The sequence below is a fragment of the Piliocolobus tephrosceles genome, chromosome 14 (genome assembly GCF_002776525.5).
Source record: "Piliocolobus tephrosceles isolate RC106 chromosome 14, ASM277652v3, whole genome shotgun sequence".
In the NCBI taxonomy this organism is placed as follows: domain Eukaryota; kingdom Metazoa; phylum Chordata; class Mammalia; order Primates; family Cercopithecidae; genus Piliocolobus; species Piliocolobus tephrosceles.
In genome coordinates, this window is record NC_045447.1 from 61164409 (window position 1) to 61179441 (window position 15033).

The following is a 15033-nucleotide window of genomic DNA, read 5'->3' on the forward strand; positions in this document are numbered from 1 at the left end:
TAGGAAGCTGCTGCGATAATCTAGAGTGGACAAAGCAAACCTGTGCTTCTTCAAAGTGATCCCTGAATCCGGCTTCAGAGTCACCTGTGGGGCTTGTTTAAATCCAAATTACGGGTCCCTACTGCAGAAAGAGTTTCTAATGATAGGGGAGGATATGGGAGTCTGCATTCTAACAAGCACCTGGTAATTAATAACGTTGGATTTCTGAACCCCTCTTCAATCTACTTTTAAAAGCTTAAAAGAGAAGTATTTTACCAGTTGGAGTTCAATACAAACTGGGGTCCTAAGTTATTTCATCCTACACCAGCACTTGAGGGTTTCTCAGTGTCTGGAGAGAAGCGTTCTTGCCTTATTTGTCATCTTAACGTATCTAAAGCCCAGTAAAGATCAATAGCATTGTAGGGGCTACTGCAATGGCTCCTTACCAGCCCCCAACTTCCAAACATGCGCCTCTACAATCCACATGCCACAAGTTAGCCCATGTGAATCTGCAAAATGCAAACCAGATCATGTCACTTTCCTGCTTAACATCCTCCCAATTCTTCCTGTGGTACTCAGACTAAAACTCGAACCCCTTCCCTTGGTCTCCAGTTACCCTCACAACCTCATCCCATACCACCTCTACCTTTTGCCTCCCTTACTACAGCCAAATGGACTTCTTTTGAGTTCTTTCAACACAAAGTCATTGTCACTTTAGGGTTTTTGCACTGCCTTTCCCTTGTCCAGGAGCGTTCTTCCTCCTCACAGCACAGTGCTGGGCACTGGTCATCATTCAGATAGATCTTGGGTGTAATCTCATTAGCACACCCATCTAAAGCAGTCACCAAATCATTCTCTTATCACACCCATTTTAATTTTCTGCCTGACACTTATCACCACCTGATATTTTTCTTGCTTACTTTTATGTGTTTGTTGCCTTGCTCCATTCATTTGTTAATTCATTCACTGTTATTTAATACGTTTGGTGCCAGTTACTGGAGATACAGCAGTAAAGAAAGTCTTTAGCCTTGTGGAAAGGCAATCAACAAATATTTATATAATACATCAGAGAATGATAAAATTATCTAAATAGAGTTAAAAGGATAGACAATGATGAGGGGTGCTTTTTTAGATACAGTGACAAGGAAGGCCTCTCCAATATGTGCCATTTGAGCAGAACTCCAAATGCATGTAAACTCCAAGGGAACATATGTTTCCTTTATCACAATATTTCCAGCAAGTCGATGTATACCTGGTATATTATAGTTAGGTTAGTAAATACTTAAGCCATGAATAAATATGCATACCCCTCTCCTAGCACTTATAATACTACATTTACTCCTCTGGCTCCCAAAATGGGCTTTGAACTTCATCAACAGGAAATGAATCTTCTTTTCCTCCATCCCTAGTATCTAACACAGAGTCTGGCTTAGAGTAGACATGAGACTGTTTGCAGAATAAAGGAAAAAGGAAGTAGGGATTATGATGAACCAGGCAGTCATAACACACTAAGGACACCCTGTAAACGACTGTTTCAGTTGACATGCATTTCTAAGAACCATGTGACTTTCAACTAGTAAGTTATATAAATGATGAGACACAGTAGTATCAGAATTGTTAGTGATTCTTTTCTAAAACTAATTTCTTTCAAATCAAATTTTGGAATATTTACAAGCAAAGAAGCAACAGACTTCTCTCACTTTTTCCTGACCTGGACCTATCTTGCTGGCTCATACTATTTGGAGTATACTTTAACAAACTGCAAAGTCCCACAGACCAACACACAGCTGAATCTTGCAGATATTCAGAAGGTAGATTTGGGCCTTTAGCAAAAACAGACTAACTGAACTGTAACACTGGGCATTTCAGCACTTCTGTTTGAAAATAAATGAGCATTTCTGAACCACCACCAGACATAGTAATGATGACAAGCAATGAAACCCAACACAGGAAAGGTCACCAACAGCCCACAGCGCAGCTGTCCTAATGGCAGCTCTGTGCCTCCTGCATGCTCTGTGCAGATACAGTCACTCTTTTCTTAAACAGAACTTGAAAGATATAGAAAACTAAGCTCCAGCCATATTTCTTATTGAGAAGCCAAGAAAAATGGAAAAATTATGTGAAAGATCAAAAATGGAAATCTATTTTTTCCTACCACATGCCATTAACTTGCATTGAAACGCTTAGTAAAGGCTAGATCCAGAAAAAGAAAAAATTTGATGGTGGCAAAAACTGTTTGTTCCTGCCTCTCAGGTATCTTCCCTCTTACCCTCTTAGTGCTACCCTCCCCTAGAATGATGTCCTGGATGATGGAGGATCCAGGACTTGCCCTCTGCTCGCCTAGGCCCAGTGCTTTAGTGTTCTTAGCACCTGGCTGCCACGTCTGTTTCTAGCAAGATACCACTGAACCTTCTCCATCTTAAAGCCATTGGGGTTAGACTCTCAATGCCCATTAAGGCAAAAATTAAAAGGGCCAAAGTGTGTTTCCTAAGTGCTATTTCAAGAATTATTGGTGTTCCTCAGATTACTAAGCCAAAAAAATTGTTCAGTGATTAAAGGAGAACTTTGAAAACACAGCATACTGTATTGTCCACTTGGAAAGTCACAACACACATTGGAATGCTTAAAAGAGTAAAATAAAAAGAAAAATTCCAAATAATTTTCAGTTGGGGGATAGTTAAATGCATTCAGGAACAGTAATCAGCTGTTAAAAAAGGTAATATAGACCACTACATACTATTATGAAAACATCTCATAGACATGCTGTTAAGTAAAAACAAAGTCACATTTCTGAACATGACTAATATCCTATTAAAAAACCCAAATCCTATGTGTGCATATATGCTTTTTATGTAATACAGTAAAATATATAAACATTCTAAAAGGATGTATACCAAATTATTAAGAATGATAGCCTCTGGGAGCATTGCGGGGAAGAGGGAGGCTTGCACTTTTTATAGATTTAGATATTATTTGAATTATTTTATGGCCCTTTTATTACTTTTATAATAAAAAATCAAGTGTGATATTAAAAAAATAGACATAAAATCCAGCAGTACATACATCTGTTTAGCTTTAAGTTTGCCCTTCTCAAACTCATGTGATCACTGAGCCTGTTTGTGGAGCATTTAGAAACAACTTGTGCCACAACTTTGGAAGTTACTGTGGTCAAGGTTCTCCCATCAGCATATGGGCTTTAACCTTCCGTGCCTTCTGTAAATGAGGGAAGGAGGCAGGAGGGACCTCGGAGATGATATGGTACCGTCTCCTCATTTCTGAAATGAAGAGACTAAGACCGTGAAAAGTGAAGGGCCTTGGCAAGATCAGATTGGACGCCCCCCATGCTTGTCTACCTCCTTCCACATCATTCCTGCAGTCACCAGGTGACCTAGATGGGCCATGGGCCTTGGTTTTCATAAAAAGTCTCCAACACTCAAAGAAATTGTCAGGACCTCTAAGCCAGGGGCTCAATGTTCTCCCCTGCAGGCAAAGGCTGAGTAGAGTCCTGATGACCCTTTCCCATTGCCCTGTCTTGTTCCACAGCTTTTTAGGAGGAAGTAGGGAGATGTTAATTTCTATCTTTTCCCTCATGCCAACTGTGATTCCCTTCAATCCCAATAGTACCAATCCCAGGCAATAGGCCCAGGGGATAGAAATAAAACGTTGTAGCTACACTTGATAAACTGACTGGCTGATAGAGGAGAGGGCATGATAGCGGTTAATAGGTACAGCAAGTGCACTGAGAGGACGGAGTTGCAGGGCACCACCCACCTGAGTATCAGGCCACCCCTCGTCACCCTGGGATCAGACACTGGAGCTGCCACTCAGTGATCTCAAAGGGCTTGACTGAAATCTTTGCAACCATGTTATAAGGATTTTTGGAGAAAACGACAGGGATAACAGCAGTGAAGCTGATCAAGGAAAGTATGAGTGGTGGGGGCTGGAGGGCACGGACAGAGGGGCAGGTTAAAAGCACAAGCTCTGGGGCATGCTGCCTGTGTTCAGACTATTTCCAGTGTTTCTATGTGGCTCCAACATCTGTCCCTCAGCTTTCTATCTAGATATGGTAACTACAATTGTACCTACTAGTTCCTACGATTTTGAGGGAAAATTAAGCAAGATAATGCCTTTAAAGCATTGAGCACTATGTCTGGCATACAGTTGGAGCATAAAGAAATAATACTTAGTATCGTTATCAAAGCTATTTGGTCTAAAAGTACTAAGGCTGAGAGGCAGTATTACTGACATTTCAAAGGCAAAAAATGATGTGTGCGGGATGGACAAAAGTTACTATACATCTATTCACCAAGTCTCGGAAGAGTAGACAGAACTCCTTCTTGGAATCAAATAAACTTCTTGGAATCAAAATCAAATACTGAATGCTTGTTTGAGCTCTTACTAAAATGTGATCTTGGGTGAGCTGCTGAACCTTAGTTTTCTACATAAAACTGGAGGATAATGTCAATCTTGTGGATTGACTGTTAGAATAAAACATGCAGTTACTTATAAATAAACCTGGCATAGTGCCTGGAATAAATGCTGGCTTCTTTCCTTCCTTACCAAAAGCTAGCAAGCCAGAGAAGACGATTAGTCAAACAATAACATTTAGATGTAGACTTAATGAAAAGAGCATTATGCTTGGATTCTGAGAAGATAAAAGGTTAAAATGAGGAATCTAGACTAGAGGACTATGATTTCGTGATGCTTTAAAGTGACTACCCATAGGGAAGTTCCTTCTTTGTTACATATCATAGCTCTGCCACCTAATAAATACAACCTTTAGTAAATTACTTAACTTTATGTGTTTCCTCTTCTATAAAGTGTGGATAAAAACTGTATCCACTTCTATTCAGTGAGATAAAACACATAAAGCATTTACATTTGCCTGGCAGATAGTCACTAATCAGTTAATGACAACTATCTTCATTGCCAAGGCCCCTGTAAAGATTAAAAGAGACAAAATATGTACAAAGTGTGGCACAGGTAGTGGTAAAAAATATTATTAATTCTACTACCACTATTGATTCTACATTATGAATGGCTATGACCCAAAGAGACTAGGAAATGATACATGTTGTCATCCTGATAATGATACATCAAAACAGAGACAACAGGAGATATAAGGATAATTAATCACAGGTCCAACTGGGAATAAAAGCTTTCTGGAACAAACAGCCTTGTCCAGCCCAGACACAAGATGGGTTCACCCATGGGAAACAGCAGGTGCTGGCTTCTTTCTCTGCCCAGCCCTGGGGGACCACACACACACAGACAGTGTTCCAGTGTCAAAGCTTTTCCATGGTTCATCTTACAGAGTAGTAACATAATAATGCCTTGGCCTGGAATGATGTCTTTCTGCCAGAAGTTCAAAGCTATCCAGAGAGTATCTCATTTATCTTTGGGATCCTACAGGGATGGGGGTGGGTAGGCAATGTTGCTATTCCCTTATAAAGATGAGGACAGTTTAGAAAAATGAAATAGCTTGTCTTTGCTCCAGTAGTCTATCAGTGCTGAGAGAGGGCCTGGACCCCACGATGGGATCCCTGAGGCCAGCTCTAAGTCCTACTCCTGGAAATACCTTGAAGAACGTGTGAGTAGTGTGACTTGGGCCAGATGTGGCCCCCTGCTTCCTTCCCAAGACCAGGTTAGCTACCAGGCTCACCTGTCACTGAACTGAACTTCTTCTCCATTCCTGGCCCAGCTGATGGTAGGCCTTGGGTGGCCGATGGCCTCACAGTGCAGAAGAACACTCAGTGTCCCGCTGGCCAGGGCCACCGTCTGTCCCAGGTGGGTGACCACCTCCGAGGCTGAGAGCTGCTGGGCTGCTGAGATCTTGCGCAGAATGGTGGGTTTGCGGTGTGGCCTTCGAGAGCCTCCCCCGGCGTCCCCGGCAGAGGAAGTCCGCAGGGAACTGCTGAAGCCAGACACGTGTTTATGAGGCGAGATAGCCACGGGGGAAGTCCTGCGCTCGGAGGGCTTCAGGAGCGTGTCCTGGTGCTCCAGGTGGCTGCGGAAGATCTCCTGGGCCAGCTGGGCCACCAGGTGCTTGCTGTAGAGGTCGCGCAGCTCCTCGGGCTGCTGGGAGAGGTTCCCCAGGATGTCGTCCAGGCGCCGCTGCTCGGTCACCATGGTGAAGGGCAGGTGCAGGAGCGCTTGCTCCGCGCCCGGGTCCTCCTCCGAGGTCGCGTTCCTTTCCGCGGAGTCCTGCGCCTCCCAGGAGGCCAGCAGCTCTCCGGGCCAGCCGCCCTGCTCCAACAGCCGGGAGACGAGGTCGTCGTAGCGGCTCCCCGGGTTGGCGGCCAGGCCCCGCTTCTCCGCCTTGCTGCCGTTGGAGAAGATCCCGTTCTGGTGTTTGTGGGTCTGCAGGGCCTCCTTCGGGCCGGCCTTCCTCCCCACGAGCGCCTCTTCCTCACTTCTCGGGCTCAAAGGCCGGACCACGAGCTTGCGGTTGCCTCCAATGAGCTTAATCACAAAGTGCTCCCGGGCCGGGCCCGCTGAGCAGGTGTAGACGCCTGCATCTGAGGGCTTGAGGCGGTGGATCTTGAGGTAGCCGAAGGGGGCCACCGTAACGTGCGTCGAGCTGATGAGGTGCTGGCCGTCCTTCTCCCAGGTGATGAGGGGCTTGCGGACCCTGCGCGCCGGGCAGCGCAGAACCACCGCCGTCTTGGGGAGCAGGTAGGCGAAGCCCCCCACCACGAAGTGCAGCTTCCTCTGCCTGCGAGTCTGGATGTAGATCTTCCTGGCGGCCGCGATGTGCGGGCTGTGCTTCGTGGACGGCCGCCCGGGCCCTGGAAGGAGAGCGAACCCAAAGGGACAGAGAAAGAGGTGGGGAGAGAGAAAACCCAGGGTGAGATGCAGCCAGGAGAGAGGGGCAAAGGAAAGGGCCAGAGTGGAGAAGAGAAGAAGAGATGAAGGCGCCGGAGGGACGGGAGAGAAAATATTCTTCAGGGTTTATTTTGGCTGGGGCCAGTCTTTACTGCCTGTGTTTTTCGGGAGGGCCTCGTTCCCAGCTGTGGACCACCAAGCTGCCACCACAATCAGAACTAATGAGAGGCAGTGGGCAACCCAGTGTCTCCCTGCTGGGCCTTGTTGCCCCTAGAAGCTGAGATGCAGCGTTCTAGATGGAGGGGGATCCCCGGGGAAAGCCATTTCCTCTCATTAAAAGAATTTTTAAACAAGAAATCAACGTCATAAAAAGGCAGAGGACAGAGGGGAGAATGTCTTCCGCTAAATGTTTGCCTTCTGGGTCCTGCAAGGCACCAGAGCCCTAAAGGACATGGTGAGGAGAGCCTAGAAGTGTTGCGGCTCTAGGGAGTAATATTAAACAGATCTGTTTAGAGTCGTTTAAAACCCCAGAGTGGATAACATTAGACATCATTAGTAATACACTGCCTCCAGCTTCCAGATCTCTGTATGCCAGCAAGTGAACTTTGCTCTACCCCCTGCAAACTGTTTTTCCAGTGGAGAAGAGAATTCAGCCTGGCCACGTGTAATTAAGATTCCTTTTCCCTTTCCAGCTGAGCTCTCCTGCCTGCAGCCCTCCATGGGGTTCTACTGTCCCACTATTTCCCACCGGTTTTGGGTTTAGGGAAGGCCACAAAGTGGTGGCTATAGCTGCTGCTGTGTGGGTTTCATCTCCCCATTCCCAGAGCCCTGACATACTTACTTGCACAGGTTGCCAGCATACAGGGCCTGATGGAGGAAGAGAAAGGCAGGGGCGGGCACAGGGTAGAATTGACAACAGTTGAGATGCCGGTTTTCAGCATCTTTCGGCAAATGGCGCTTCGAGTCTGGGTGCCTTCCCCACAGCTTGTGGAACACTGGAGGAGAAAGAAAGGCCAAATGCACATACATTCAGGGAACTAGAAGCTAATTTTTAAATAGACTCTCAAACTCATCAAAATATGAGAAAAGTTGCTTGGAAAAGCAATAACTACTGAGCTAGAAATACTAATTATGAGGTCACAGTGTGGAGGACATGCCAATCTTACAGACATATGGCACTCTAAGATTTTCTACTCTGAGGTTTCCTGAAGACCTTTTATCTATTTTACTTATATAGCCTGGGCTTCAGAGTTAGAGAGTTATAGAGTGTTTAAATCCCAGCTCAGTATTTCACTAGTTGGCAAGTTACTTAAATTCTCTCAGTTTGTTTCCACTTATGCTTAGTTTGCAAGCCTGGGAATTAAGTGAGATAATATATTTTAAATGCCATAGAAATGACAGTTATCGCTAATTCCTTTTTCCTTCCTTCACAAATAAGTGACAATATTTTAGTGTCAAACATAAGGCAGTTATGAATCTACTTTGTCTAAGGTAGAGTGCTAGATGTTATGAAGAAAAGATGTGCAAGATAGTTCCAAATCTCAAAGAGCTGTCATTCAAATGAGGGGAAAATTCCAAATGCATTGTTAAAATGAAATAGTCCATTTGGGAAATATAAGTCAAAACCACCATGAGACACTACTTCATATCCACTAGAATGGCCATAATAATAAAAAAAAAAGACAACAAGTGTTGGCGAGGATATGGAAAATTAGTAGTTTCACTCATTACTGGTGGGAAAATAAAATGATACAGTGTCTTTAGAAAACAGATTAATAGTTTCTTACAAAGTTAAACGTCAATTTACCATGAGACCTAGCAGTTTTACTCCTGGGTAGCTACCCAAGAGAGACAAAGACATACATCCACACAAAGACTTGTGTGCAAACACTCATAGCAGTATGATTCATAATTGCCAAAAGTGAAAATCACCCAATGCCTATCAGCTGGTGAATGAAGAAACAAAATATGCCATATCTTTACAGTGGAATATTATCCAGCCATTAAAAGGAGTATAGTTCTTATATGTGCTAAAACATGGATAAACCTTAAAAACATGCTAAGTCAAAGTTTATGATATATAAATTATACCTCAATAAGGCTGTTTATAGAATTGTAATTACAGAATTTAGTAAAAACATACAATTAGAAGACAAAGTAGTGTAAAAGTAATGCTAACAATAATTGAATGCTTATAGTACACTAGGGATTTCCTCACCAAGGTCTTGAAGATGATTGGAGTCTGGGTGGATGCAGAGAAACAGGGATCAGATGGGAGACAGGGAAATTTCCAGAAAAAAGATAGAAGAGTTCAGTGTAGGAGTCCCAAGGTAGGCATGGGACAGAACAGTTTGAGAGAACAGAGGGCTCAAGTTGTAAGTGTCAGGAGCTTGAGGGATAGTTTGGGGCCAAACTTTGGAGACCTTTAATTTTCAGACAAGAGGTTTGTGATTGGTCCATAAGGCAGTGGGAAGCCACTAAAGAGGGGGTGACATGATGAAAGAGGTGTTTTGAGAAGGTTAATCTGACAACATTGTAGGTAAGGGATGAAAGCAGGAGATGGATGGGAGGCAGGGCGTCGGGGAAGGAGGCTGTCATCTCCAGGCTTGCCTGAACGAGGGCTGTGGGAGTGTGCCATGTTAACTTGAAAAATGATAGTAAAAACAAAAAATGATCTTATATTTTCAAGTGTTATATGCTAACATATTGAAGTGACACTATTTTGTGTGATGTGCTGTGATATATGCCACCCTGAAAGAAATTTAAGATGCAAAGGATAGTGGTGAGAATCAAACCCACTGCTTTTATAGCCTGACAATTGTGGGTTCCAGATTCTACCCATTCCTTATTTGATTGTAAATGATAGCACCAAATCCAAGATCAGGTGGGATGGAAGTAAGAAGCCTGAAAATTTAAAAGAGCATGGTCGTTTTAAGGCTGCTAAGTAGAAACATAAAAACAGAGTTTCAGGTCAGAAGACCAGGTTATAACTTTGGTCAAGTCTAGCTCTTTCGCTAGCTTCAATTTCCATATATCTGGAATAAGGAAGCTAAGCTAGAGCAGGGATTTTAAAGCTGTGTTCCATAACTATGTTGAGGAAGTGATTCAGGGGCTTCTCAGGTGGTGAGGAGACCCAGCCGTTGGAGATCTGAGACCCCTACTCACACTTAAACCAAAATAGCTCAATTTTATCTGTTTAAGATTATTGGCTTCATAGCAACATTTCATTTGATAAAGGTTCTATGGTCTTAATTTTTTAACAAAGTAATTAGTCTATAGGATCTCTTAAGCTCCTTCTAGCTCTAAAATTATTCTTTTTAAAGAATGTTTTTTGGGGGAGAAAGGAGCAACTTCCATAAAATAGGGTTTAAAAATATTTAATATCAAACTCTTTCAGGAGATTGAGGGTTTCTTTTAAAGAAAAGAATTATGGCCTTTTGAGAGGTCTTACTTCCAGAATAGAATCTGTAAGTAATTTTATTTGAAATGTCTAAAACTTTGGCTTAATTCTGTCTCTATGGGATTCTGTGCAGTAACCATGAGATTGAGCCAAGATAGCTAAGGATGAAAAACATCCATAGATCATGTGGGTCTTCCCTTCTCCAAGGGCAGTCTCATGGGAGGTGTGGAATGCGCATCTCCTCTCAGCCAGAGGGCCAGGGGAATGGTCATCAGGATGACAGGGCCAATGTGGAGCCTTTGTGAACACCTCCAGGAGCGCTTCAGTATGGCACCAGTTTGAGTTTAATCCCAGCAATTCAGGGATTACTTCCCACCATTCCCAGCCCCTCCCCAATGTTTGGAATTTCCATTCATTAACCCAGATAGCTCAGAAGCTAGCAACATTCCTTGAATAAGGGCTACCTCCTCCCAGTTCCAAAAATAGAACTTCCTCTTGAGGAAGACCAGAAGAGCCTGTAGGAGACCTAAGCTGTGGCCTCAGGCCCAGCCAGCCATGGTTGAGTGCTTCCTTTCATTTCCTTTCCTTCTCATGACAAGTGAACCCAAATGGAAGAGAATCCTGAGGGTTCACTTTTAGTAGGCCAAAGTATTTTACATGCAATATATATTAAAGTATAGTTAATTTCAGCCCCTACCTACATGATGGATACTATTATATTTCCATTATACAGATAAGCAACCTAAAGCCAAAAAGGTTAAATAATTAGCCCAAGGTTATACAGCCAGTAAGTGGCAGAGTCAAGATTTGAACCTAGGTTTGCCTGTCTTTGAGTCTGAACTCTTAACAACACATGATACTGTTCTGAAGGCCTACTGTACTTAATGGTATCAATGGGACCTTTTTCTCAGTCCAAAAATCTCAAGGGTACCTCTCAAATCTGCAGTCAGAAAAGAACTTTTTCTGAATCTTCTGTGTCTCATATGCTTCAGAGACCACAAACTCCAGGAACACAGGAAGACAATTATAACACACACAAGTCCCTTCCTCAGCAGCCCACTCACGGCAGACTATCACCTGATAGATTTAGGGGAGCAATTCCTTTTTTAATACTCCACTGATAGAATGTTTTCATCTAGAGCCACTTGGCAAATTCATCTGTGTTCTTCAAATGCCATACCCCAAATCAACATTCCCAAGGAAAAATTGTCACTAACATGCACATGCACACACACGCAAATGTACACATGCTCATTTTACTCACTTTTATCTTGAAATCAAATTTAGAAAGAAATCGAATTTCTTTCTAAAGCATGAGAAAAAAATTCCCCAAATGTTCTGAGACATTTGGTGTCAGATACCACAAGAAGCAATTTTACTGCCAAATTATAAAACCTGTGATAATGTAAGTTAACTCTTAATTGCAATGCACTTAGCAGGCACCATCTCATGGAATTCTGTGTGGATTGATAAGATATGGGCAAGAATTCTAAGAACCTAAGTTGAGGAGAGTTGGATCTGAATTTTCACAGGCCACTTTGCCCTCTGTAAGCAAGTATCTATGTGAGGTATTTCAAGCAGCAGCAGCTCCCTCTTGTGAGTTGTATACTATACAAAAAAAAAAAAAAAAAAAAAAAAAAAGGCAGTGGGGTTAGGAAAGCAAATTCAAATGCTTATATGCTAGAAAGAGGAAGGTCTTGAATCTGGCTTCACAGAAATTTTCACTTCGCGTCTAGTGACTCTGTTCTTGGCTAAATCTTCTTGTGAGGCAACAATTTTGGGGGGACTTCTCCATGGAAGACACACAGGCCTATGGAGCTGGAGAAGTCGAAGGCAACTCAAAGAAGTGGTAGCGGCTGAAAACAAAGGACTTGAAGCTAGGTGTAAATGAATTATCATACACTAGAATTAGAAGAGGCATTATTTAGAAAGATAGGTTAGTCAGAGGTATGTCTCTAACTTAGGAGATAAAGTCAGGAATGGTGAATGCTGAAGCAATCACTTCCCAAAGTGCAGGACTACAAGGGAAATCAAATTCTCTTGCTGGGAAGCTGTTGAAGTTTTTTAGAGCCAGGAAACTAACAGTAAACAGGCAGGATTTCCTTGGCCTTCTTTTCCTAATAAATCATGTCCTTTATTGTCCAGTAACTTGGAAGAGACTTGCTACAGAGGCTTTGCCCTTCCTAAATAGAGACTAGAAACATCTGGGAGTAAGAGGTACAGGGAGGTCAGGAGGAGGGGGTGTTGTGTGGAGATAGAAGGAGAAGAACCCAGTGTGTGGAAAAGAATCCTGGGCCAAAACAGCACCAGTGAGGTCTGGTTTTGTTCCATGAGGAGCCCATTTACAATTCTAAACTTCCGATCATTGGGTAAGGGCTGGCTATGTAACTCAGGTCCCTGCAGTCTCGTTAAAAGCTAGTTACACACTATGGTATATATGGTTTAAAAAAATACTCTTCCATAGTATTAGGAAATTGTTTTGTTCTCTTCTTGCCTTTTCTATGTATATGTCTGGGTAGCCTTCTTTTCCAACTTGGGTCTCTCTTATTCTCTCCTGAGGAACATACATACCTCTGTCCAGTCTGAGAGAAGCCACTCGCTGGGACAGTCATCTTTCTTGCATGCTTGCTGGGAGGCTGGTTTTGAAGCTGAACAGAAGGTCTCGGGAAGCTCCAGGAAGCTGCCATCAGCCATACGCTGCTTGCAAAGAACCTCGCGTTTCTGAACACCCCCACCACACGTTCTGGAACACTGGGGAAGGAAAGAAGGAAGAAAAAGTAGACCCAATATGGGAAGGCAGTCTGTCTGACTGCTAATTCTTATCTTAGTTTGGCAGAGTAAAGGAAGAAAAAAAAAAAAAAAAAACCCAGAAAAAGAAGAAAAACCAGGAATCAGCCCAAAGGATTTTGTTTCTTCTCTTTGAGATGAATTTTGTAGCAAGATCTACCCTCTCCACTTAATCCCAGGTATTTAACTAGAGCATCCAGGAATTTCTGGGGCCTTTAAATCTTAGAAAGTTGCTCCTGAACTATGATTTGCAGCCCCATCCAAGACAACTGGTTTAAAAGGTTAGTATAATAGAGTGTTCAGCATATTTACGATCCAGGGAAAATAATCTGTGTTGCTTCCAGAATGAACAGGAGAGAGCTCCTGCCATCAGTATAAATTTAGAGAAATTAATTTGCAGAAAAGACAGCCCTTTCTCTAAGTGAAGGCACTCTACCACACTGAATGGGCATTAGATTTAGGGTCTGGTTTTCTTAAGAACCCCCCTGGAATATTCTTCATGCAGGATTGATGATTTCTTAGGGCAGTGGAAGCCTGAGCCACTGAAATTTGGGATGCAAGAAAAATGGCCTCATGTCAGTGGTTTTCAGAGGAACCCCAGTAAAACACTGTTTACATGTAACTGAATGGTTATGATCCAGGGGCATGAAGTGGGAGGGAGGGCCCCTGAACTACAGACCGTTGGCTATTTTCAAATATGTGTCCCTTTACAGAGCAAAGGAGTCCTCAGCTTTTCACTGGGCATATGACATTTCAGTGTAAAGACTATATTTGCCAATCTCCCTTGAAGATAGATACAGCCATTTGACTTAATGCTGGCCAATGGGATATAAACGGAAGGGTTGCGTGTGCTTTCTGGGAAGTGCCCAAAAAGAGGGTCTGGCATCTCTTCCCTTTCTCCTCCCTGCTGGCTGCAATGTGAATGTGATGTCTGAAATGTAAGCTTCCATCTTGGGCTGTCATAAACAAAAAGTTAGAAGCCTGGCTTCCTGACTGTGAAACCACCATACCCGTTCTGGACTGTCTGTGTTTAAGTGAGAGAGGAAGACTTTTCTATCTTTTTAAAGCCAATGTTATTTTGGGTTTTCTACCACTTTCACTCAGACATAACCCTAGCTAAGAGTTCAATCCACGACTACTCTGTGGCGGGGATATTTTATTGTAAAATTTTAGGGAGCCTGCTGATTTCTTCCAGAATAGTCTCTCATCATTAGCTTGATGCCTTTGGGCTTGCTGAGAGATGAAGCCTGGTTTTAAAAAGCCTGAGAGTTTGTGCTGAAGGACTTGCTCTGCTGGAGGAGTGCCCCTCTCAGAACTCATGGTGATCTTTGCTCAGTAAGTTGTACTCAGAATGGCTGTGGGGGATTTTGCTGGTAGTCAAGGTTATGATGGTGACACCAGTGTCCTCGGGTACAGTCAGAACATTGCTGCAGGCCAGTTTTCACCTTCTTACTCAGTGTTCTCAACCCTGCATGCACGTCAAGGTCTCCTGGGGAGCTTTTTTAAAAGTACCGATGCCTGGGCCTCACTTCAGACCCAACAAATCAGAAATTCTGGGAGGTGGGTCCCAGGTACCAGTTTTTGTTTTGTTTTGTTTTTAAGAAAGACAGTATAATCTTCTTCCAAGTAATTTTTCCTCAGATAATTTTATTGTGTCTCCAGGGCTGAGAACCATGTCTCCAAATGAATGTTCCCTCACCATACCCAGTGGTAATAAACATGGAAAGGAAAATCCGGGACCCAGAGAGGTCTCTGTTAGGACCAGTGGTTGTTTGGACCCCACCCAAGCAAATATGCCATTTGTTTGCAGTTGTGAATGGCTTGAGGTCACAGAGCTAGTGGATAATGACGTTAGAAAAGTAATCAACTTTGTCTAGTTAAGTCTTTTAGTCTTAGAGTCTTTTAAATGATTCAAACCAACGGTGAGCAACCTTTTATTTTTCCATTTCAAATTTTAAAAAATAACCATATTGAGTCCCCTAGGAAAAAGGATATATTTTCTTATTGCTGGGATCAACTACCTACCCACTGAAGCATTGAAG

The 15033-nt window shown here is 43.1% G+C and overlaps 1 protein-coding gene across 1 annotated transcript in view; it reads right to left on the reverse strand.

Annotated features, from left to right (window-relative positions):
* The window catches only part of ADAMTSL1 (ADAMTS like 1), a 437416-nt gene that overhangs the window by 113516 nt on the left and 308867 nt on the right, over positions 1-15033 (reverse strand). Inside the window, exons 17-19 of the mRNA XM_023190023.3 lie at positions 12776-12955; positions 7646-7799; positions 5642-6767 (exon numbers count right to left, since the gene is read on the reverse strand). Coding sequence (XP_023045791.2) covers positions 5642-6767; positions 7646-7799; positions 12776-12955 — 1460 coding nt within the window. The remainder of the gene's footprint in view (positions 1-5641; positions 6768-7645; positions 7800-12775; positions 12956-15033) is intronic.